The sequence below is a fragment of the Xyrauchen texanus genome, chromosome 37 (genome assembly GCF_025860055.1).
Source record: "Xyrauchen texanus isolate HMW12.3.18 chromosome 37, RBS_HiC_50CHRs, whole genome shotgun sequence".
Classification (NCBI taxonomy): domain Eukaryota; kingdom Metazoa; phylum Chordata; class Actinopteri; order Cypriniformes; family Catostomidae; genus Xyrauchen; species Xyrauchen texanus.
The window spans coordinates 27084339-27092953 of NC_068312.1; the positions used below are offsets into that span (position 1 = coordinate 27084339).

At 39.0% G+C, this 8615-nt stretch overlaps 1 protein-coding gene across 4 annotated transcripts in view; it reads left to right on the top strand.

The window, feature by feature from the left end:
• Positions 1 to 2669, top strand: part of LOC127630941 (A disintegrin and metalloproteinase with thrombospondin motifs 10-like) — an 85518-nt gene extending 82849 nt beyond the window's left edge. For all 4 annotated transcript variants that reach the window (XM_052108833.1, XM_052108835.1, XM_052108834.1 and 1 more), the window contains 3 exons: positions 291 to 467; positions 732 to 891; positions 1898 to 2669. In XM_052108833.1, the coding sequence (XP_051964793.1) occupies positions 291 to 467; positions 732 to 891; positions 1898 to 2007 (447 nt within the window). In that variant the 3' untranslated portion in view covers positions 2008 to 2669. The remainder of the gene's footprint in view (positions 1 to 290; positions 468 to 731; positions 892 to 1897) is intronic.
• Positions 2670 to 8615: the final 5946 nt, after the last annotated feature.

The following is an 8615-nucleotide window of genomic DNA, read 5'->3' on the forward strand; positions in this document are numbered from 1 at the left end:
GTCAACCATGTTACTGTCAACCCTGTTACAGGCATAGATATATCCTATATTATATACAAATTTTACATTTAGCTTGAGATGGCATAGTGCAATTTATTAACACAAAGACATTCTTTGTCTGACAGAATCTATCCAATCGTAAAGAAATTGACTTTTACTCATTTCCTTTTTGATGACACTACCCTGGTTCTGCACCCTTGTTCTAAAAAGTCTACATCTGTCTCGTGTTATTTGGTCATTCCTCTCTCTTTCTCCCTCTCAATCTGTCTAATTTCTTTCTTACTCTGCAGTGTATTCCTAGCTGTGGTCCAGGTTACAGGTACAGGGTAATTCTGTGTAAAAGTGGAGAGAACGGTGAAACACTGCCTGAGTCAGACTGCCCGAAACAAAGCCGTCCGACCAGCAGGGTGCGCTGTAACATACAACGCTGCCCACCACCTAAGTGGGTTATGGGACCTTGGGGAGAGGTGAGATCTGTTTCAAACCAGACTGCGACTCCTGATTTTGTCCCAAGTATTTGAAAATTGACATTTGACTTATTTAAAGTTTAAGCAAAATTAGATTATGCCTTGGAGAGCTGTGAATGGCAAGAATACTGTATACAATGTCTCATAAAAACTTGCCAAGTTTCCAAGCTTTTCCACTTTTTTTTTTCTCAAACATGTTCAAGTCATGCCCATTTTCTGTCCTGTGTGTTTGATGTGTGCTTTTGTGTGTATTCGCTGTTCCAGTGCTTGGCTAGTTGCGGTATGGGTCAGGAAATGCGTTTAGTGCAGTGTCTGACACACACTGGTCAGCCGTCCAATGAGTGTCCTGAGTCACATCGGCCGGCATCCATGCAGCAGTGCAAGAGCAACTGTGACCACAGTGGCCCTACAGATAACCCTGAAGGTTAGAGGTTAAAGGGCAAATAGATATATGCTGCATCTCAATTCACATGCTAAGCCTCCTAAATAGTTTTTTAGAAAACTATTAGTTCATCCGTGAACAGTATGCATAAAATAGTGTATCAAAGGAATTGGGTAACAGCCACAGTGCCTTAAAAGGAATGTTCCGGCTCTCTAAGTGGGAGGTCGTTAATCACTTGACCGTTGGGATTACCTGCTGAGTTAATGGTTCCAGCAATGGAAAAAAGGGATCCAACATGACAGAAAACTTTTTTCTATCACCGGGGCGGGTTCTTGTGTTATCTTCAAGTGACTAGTGGCCTTCTTCTTTTCCTGAAGAACTGATAAGACGTCAAGCTGAAACCAACGGAGGCACAACAGTCTGTTTTTATTGCACTTCTTGACTCACCGAAAGCTGCACATGAGCATGCACATTCTATGATAAGCATCAAGGGGATAAATAGATTTACAGAAAGCCAACACACACACAAAACAAAACAAAAAAACGGCGAAATGAACAAGGGGGAAATTTGCCCCCCCAGATTGATGGTGAAACAAAGATCGCATACTAGCCCAGATAACATAGCTTACTAACCTTATCTTTGTAAAATTATATCCTAAATTACAATTTTTAAACCCTGTATGTGATTTATCACATTTAAATATCATAAGAATTTATAATGTTTACATCTTGTGGCTATACTTTTGAAACAATGTACAGTGTATTGTTGTTTATGGACTGGCCCCATTCAGTTCTATTGTAAGTACCTCACTGCATTTTTTGTTTTTTGAAATTATCACTGTACAAGCTGCAATTCTTTTCCGTGGTAATTAGCAATATGCTACAAATATTTGACTTGTACGGGACATGGAACATTCCTTTAAACTACATGCTAGACAGTACTTGTTGTGGGTTGTTTAGTGAATTAATTTTTTTTTATTATTTGTTGTTAGATGCATAATCCATTTCTCCTTAAATTGCAAGTGACTATTTTTTCTGTGTCCTGCAGAGTGTAAAGATGTGACCACAGTGGCATACTGCCCCCTGGTGCTCAAGTTCAAATTTTGCAACCGCCTATACTTCAGAAAGATGTGCTGCAAAACCTGCCAAGGACACTGACCTCTCTCTCTCTCTCTCTCTCTCTCTCTCTCTCTCTCTCTCTCTCTCTCTCTCTCACACACACACACACACTTGCTTTTTCCCCCCTCCTCTGTCCGTCCCTTGTTCTTGCATGGCCAAAACTGCCAATACTCAGCATTCCACTGAAGTAGTGTTGTTAACCACTGGCAGACGGACATCATTGTGGGAGAGAGTGTGGAAGAATGAGAGCGAGAGAAATGGAGAGACATAAAAAGAGATAGAGAGAGAGAGAGAGAGAGAGAGAAAGAGAGAGAGAAACTGTGCTGCTCTTTCTCTCCCTCAAACCAGCTGCTCTAGCACTGCTGCTGTGAATACCAGTCTGCCTGGTAGACATCTGACAGTATCTCTTTTGCTCTTAGTATGGTGCTTTCGGCCAACAGTTTTCGTACAGAACGTGTTTGTGTGAACTTTTTCACATTTGCACTGTTAGTTCTCAGTGTATTTCTAATAGTTTTGTCCATTATTTTAATGTGATAAATTATGCATTTAAAGATCAATTGTCTTTATTACCAGTCTTAAAGGGATAGTTCACTAAAAAATTATTTAATCATTTACTGACCTTCATTCCATCCAAGATTTGTATGTCTTTCTCTATTCTGCAGAACACAAACGAAGATGTTTAGAAGAATATTTAAGCTCTGTTTGTCCTCAAAATGCAAATGAATGGTGACCAGAACTTTGAAAGCCCAAAAGGCAGTATAAAAGCAATCCATAAGACAGCAGTGGTGAAATCCATATCTTCTGAAGTGATGTGATAGGTGTGGATGAGAAACACATCAATATTAATCCTTTTTTACTATAAATCTCTACCTTTGATCAGCCCCAACCAGTAGGTGGCTGAATGTGACAGTCACTTCCACACCATAATGTGGAAGTGAAAGTGTAGATTTACAGTTAAAAAGGACTTAAATATTGATCTGTTTCTCACCCACACCTATCATATCACTTTAGAAGATATTGATTTAAAAACCTGAGTCTTATGATAACTTTCATTCTACCTTTTGGGCTTTAAAAGTTCTGGTCACCATTCACTTGCATTGTGAGGACCAACAGAGCTTAAATATTCTTTTAAAAATCTTTGTGTTCTGCAGAAGAAAGATAGTCATACACATCTGGGATGGCATGAGGGTGAGTACATTTTGAGAGCATTTCACTTTTGGGTGAACTATCCCTTGAAAGCAGAAATGTGTAAATTCTGTGCCACTAGTGTCACCAAACTTAATTGCAAATATAACTATTATTTTCAGACAGGTTTCCCAACTTGTTGGACAAAAACATAACCCATCCCAAACTCATGCCATTGGTTGAGCCAATGTTACTGTTTTAGGCTGGATGGATGCTCAAACCAACAGAGCAATGTTTTGATAGTGCCACAGAGTTTACACTGTGAGAAAGCATTTTAACATTAAAAGAATTACACAGTTCTGTTTTAAGGGGCATTCACACAACCAGCAATTTGCAGACAAAGCATCCAGCAGTTTATTTTCAATGAGAGTTGGTGATTTGAGGCGGCATGAGTAACTGAGACTGTTAGCGATGCAACAAAGTTGCAAAACAACAAAGTTGTGACATGACGCGTCGACTACTATTTGAACTCCAGGTACTGGAGCTCATGCTATCCACCTCATGACACTGTTAGATACTGCAGTTGAGCAAATGCAACATTAAATTGCTGTCAATGTGAACAACCCTTTAGAGACACTACAGATCACTCAGATGTCACAAGCTCTCATTCGGCTGTGTGGTTGGTGCTGAGATACTGTATCTTTTATTCTAACAGCCTTGTAGCTATTTGCAGATGCTGTGCCATTATCTTGCCATTGGGACAATTATGTTTCCACACAGTTTAGCAAACAGAGGTAAGGTCTGTTTTAGCTTACATGCACAATGTAGGTAGCTAAAGTGACCAATGGAAGCCATTGCTGAAGTGTGTGGTAATATCATTAGCATTTAACGTCTTGTTATTTATTTAGCCGTCACTTTTTTACCCCAGAGAACGCAGTGTACTGTAATTGCCATGACAGTCTCCTTGGAGCAACAAATAAGTAAGGTTTAAGTGGCAACAGTAGAATTGAACTGCCTAGTTCTGGGGTTGCTCCTACCTTTGTTTATCCAGTTTATGATCACCCTTGAGATCTTAAAGGAATAGTTCACCCAAAAAAGAAACTTCTTTCATCATGTACTCCCGTTTTAAGTCCAAACCTGCTTATTTTTCTTTCTTTTGTGGCACAAAAAAGGAGATTTTATTTGTGTTTTTTTTTTCCAGCAGGGAGTTTGGATATTCTGCAAAATGTCTCCTTTAGTGTTACATGGAAGAATGAAAGTCGTTTGAGCTTGTAACGACTAATTAATGAGTGTCAATTAATGATGACAGAATATAAACATTTTGGTGAACTATTCAATTAATGTTTTAAATTTGCAATGAATTGTTTCCCAAAATATATATGAATTGTATTCCAGAACCCATATGCCAACTCTCAATTTCCTTATTTAGAGTCCAGCACTTGACCCACTAGGTCACAGGGCCTGCATTCATTTTGCACTCAGTTGTGTTTTTAAAGTTCTCCATGGCTTTTTACAAAAAGCAAAAGCTTTGAATCCAACTTAAAATTGTCTAAGCGTCAAGAGCCTAAAACCTTTAGTTCTAATTTATCATTAAATCATCTCTGTCTAAACCGACCCGGGTTCTGGCAGCACACGTCGAATGTTTGATTTGAAGAGCAGATTTTGAGGAGATGGCCTCCATTCAAGGATTGGTGGCTAATCTGTGGTGCTACAGTATGGTGCTATGTTATTATCATAATCTCAAAATGTATGTTATTTTGCATTGTAGGGATGTTTTGCTTAAGGTAATATATTTGCTATGAAAAAATATATAATTAAACAAGATTCTATGAAAACTAGAATTATCATTAAAGACTCTGATCACCTTAAAGACTAACTGCATAATCAAAATGTTGGTACAGTTATTATGTGAAAGATGAAAGTGTTTTTTTGCCTTTGACAATAAGCTTTTTAATTTTGGTGTGTGTGCCTACATTTACAGAAACTGTAGATTCACTTTGGAAAACACAGTCACTTATGTTTATATGGACATCTTTGTTGTTTTATGTTGATTTTCACATTCTACTCAATAACATGCTGTACTGTTATGTGCCTGTGATGTAGTTTATGTCCTCTGAAATATATGTAGACCAGTTGAAATGAATTCGAATTAATTAATAAAACAGATGCATTGTGTACAACTACCATACATTGAATACATTTTTTTCTGATTAACTATTTTTTATTGATTCACCTTTCTTCAAAGGCCTCCAATCTCCCCATCTCCGAGCACCACTCCTGACATGAGGGCACTCCAGCCAACCTCCATCCCCTTTAAACTATCTGTCTGTCGATCATGACACTTAGGACCCAACTCTTTATTTGTCTATTCTCTACATTGATGACAGCCCTATTGCCCAAAATACAGAGTCTGGGGCAAAATTAAACCCGAGTGCCCAATACATCACACACAAAACTCTGAACCTTCAATCAAAACTCTTGGATCTTAACACAACCCCATAAGACATGGGTTAATTCTCCATCCTCTGATTGGCATCGCCAGCATGTGGGTGTGAAGACAAGCCTATACAATCTAGAGGGGGTCCAACAGAATCTATGTACGGTATAATCTTGTATTGCATAAGGCACACCCTTGCATCTCTAGATGTAGACTTAAAAAAAATGTAAATCCTTGCCCACTCTCCCTCCTCCAATACCAAGTTTTAATCTTTCTCCCATAATCTCTTGGGGATCTCTTAGGCCTAGCCCAACATTGTCAATTGGCCTATGTAACTTACTGAAATGTAATCTGGGATGCTTACCATTCCAAATGAAGGTCTTCGCTATGCCATTAAATTGGCTAAAAGAGCAATGTAGCAGGTAGTTAAATTTTGGAATGCAATTCATTTAAATAACATTAACCTTCCCAATCATCGATAAATGTAATGAAGCCCACCTGCCCACATTGCTTGAAAACCTTTTTATTTAAGGTTAAAAATTAACTCAATCACACAAATTTGCTGGGAATAAATTTGGGCCTCTGAAAGGCGCCTGGCTGAAAAGCTGTTATTGGGCAGTACGCTGTCAGAGCCAAAGCTTTGGATTTAGACCAATTCACTCTGTATCTCGAGAACATCTGTGTAAAGCAGAAGCTTATTTGCCACACCTCCCGCCATCACCGCTGGAAAATCATCCTCCTTTCTTATCGTGGCTGCTAATGGTTCCAGAGCAAGACAGAACTATAATGGGGAAAGAGGGCAACCCTGCCGAATGCTCCTATGCAGTAAAGTAATCTGAAATGAATACATTTGTTTGTACCTCCTGTACCTGGTGTATATAAAGTAACTTAATTCATCCAGTAAACGTACTCCCAAACCCGTACATTTCCAAAATGTTAAAAAGATACTCCCATTCTACCAAATCAAATGCCTTTTTGGCATCAAGCCAGATGAAATGCCTCATGCATCAGAAGAGCTGCAGCCTCGAATAAACCCCACCTGATATGTATGTATAAGGGATGTCATAATTTTACTTAATCGATTAGCCAGACGTTTTTGACAATATTTTAACATCTAGCTGGATCAGGGAAATTGGACGGTACCTCTTACACTCACTTGGATCTTTGTACTTTTTAAAAATCAGACTGATCCAGGCTTGCTTCATGGTTGCGGAAGCTTTCCATTCTTTAATGATTCGGTATAATTCTGTAAGCATAAGATCTAAAAAACTCAGGGGCAAAGCCATCTGGCCCCTTCATTACCTCACAAGCTCCTCCAAGGTTATCTTGCCCTGAATAGCCAAAACTCCACCTTCCACCACAAAATAGTATTATATCTGTATTTCAATCGGGTCAATTCTCTGAGGCCATCAGACAACATTCGGCGCTTCAGCTCTGCCTCGGCAGATTCCCTTCCAACTCCACGAGTTCTCGTGCATTGGATTTTTTGATGAATGAGGCGTAGTGTATGATCCGACCCCTAAGAACTGCCTTAAGTGCCCAAGCCATGCCCTCAGAGGATACTGAGGACCAGTTGGTCTCTATATAAACATTAATTTCAGCCTTTAACATTTGTAATGTTTGTAAATCCTGAATTGGAATTCAGGATTTTGCAAAAGGGAAACATTAAAGCACCAACTATATGATTTATTTTTCTCCGTATGTGCAACATCTCTAGTCTCACCAGGGCATGATCTGAGACTAAGATGCCAGTTGAGCAGTCAACAACAGATGAAATGAGGGACTTAGATATAAAAAAAAATCTATTCTAGAATAAATGTTATGGACTGATGAAAAAAAATTTTAGTCCCTACCAGATGGGTTCAAAAGTCTCCAAATATCTGTAAGACCAAGATTTTTACACATCCTGTGAGACCGTCAATATTGCTCTAGGAGGGTTACAGACTTTTGCTTCACTATAATCAAGGACTGAGTCCATCAATAGATTAAAGTCTCCACCCAATATTATATCATGAAGTGTGCCAGCGGCTTGCAACATCCCAACAAGACCTATAAAAAAGCCCTGATCATCAGCGTTAGGTGCATAAATATTAGCCAAAATCAACCTTTGCCCCTGAATTTCTGCTAAAACAATAACGACTCTTCCTAATTTATCTTTAATCCGTTTGAGACATTTGAATTCTAGATGTTTACTCATCAATGTAATGACTCCCCTGCTCTTACTTGACGAAAACATGCCCACCCCATATCTTCCCAAATGTTTCAGCTTCCTGTGGAAAAAGATGTGTTTCTTGAAGAAACACTATATCATATTTCTTACATTAATAAAATAAATAACTTTCCTTCTTTTTTTGGGGTGCCCAAACCCATTCACATTCCACGTGGAGAGAGAGACAATCCACTCATACTAACATTTGACATTTTGACATATTAGAAAAAATAGATTGTTTGTCAAAAACAAAATTATAAAGCCCACATTCCAACATTAGTGCACCAGTGAAACACTGAACTTCCCCAAAACCAAACAAACTGAAAAAATTTAAATGTGCGCATTAACCCCGCACACGACAGCGCCAACAGGCGTCCATCCCTCAAAACTCAAGGAGTCCATGTATGCCAATGGGAGCACCTGGGACAACTTTGCCGTTGGATAGCTCAAGTCCAACATCAGTACAAAAGACCTTCCGTTGATGTAAGATTTTCTTCGATTCCTTGAATCGATCATATTAACTCTTGTCGAATTCGCAAAATTCTGGGAAAAGAAAATGTTGTGGTTTTTCCAAGAAAGCCTTCCTTTACTCCTCGCCTCACATAACTTTTGTGATAGATTTTTATCAGATGATCTCAGAAATGTTGACAGAATTGATCAGGGCCTGTCTCCTTCAGTGGATCGGCAAGCCAGAACTGTATGAGCTTGTTCGATATTCAGCTCATGGTTTGTTTTGTCAAGCAGGCTCGGAAAGAGTCCAGAAATTCCACCATATTCCGACTCTCTGCTTGCTCAGAAATTCAAACAATTCGGATGTTGTTCTGTCAGTTACGATTCTCCATATCGTCCAACTTTTCCCAAACGTGTTCCAAGTCT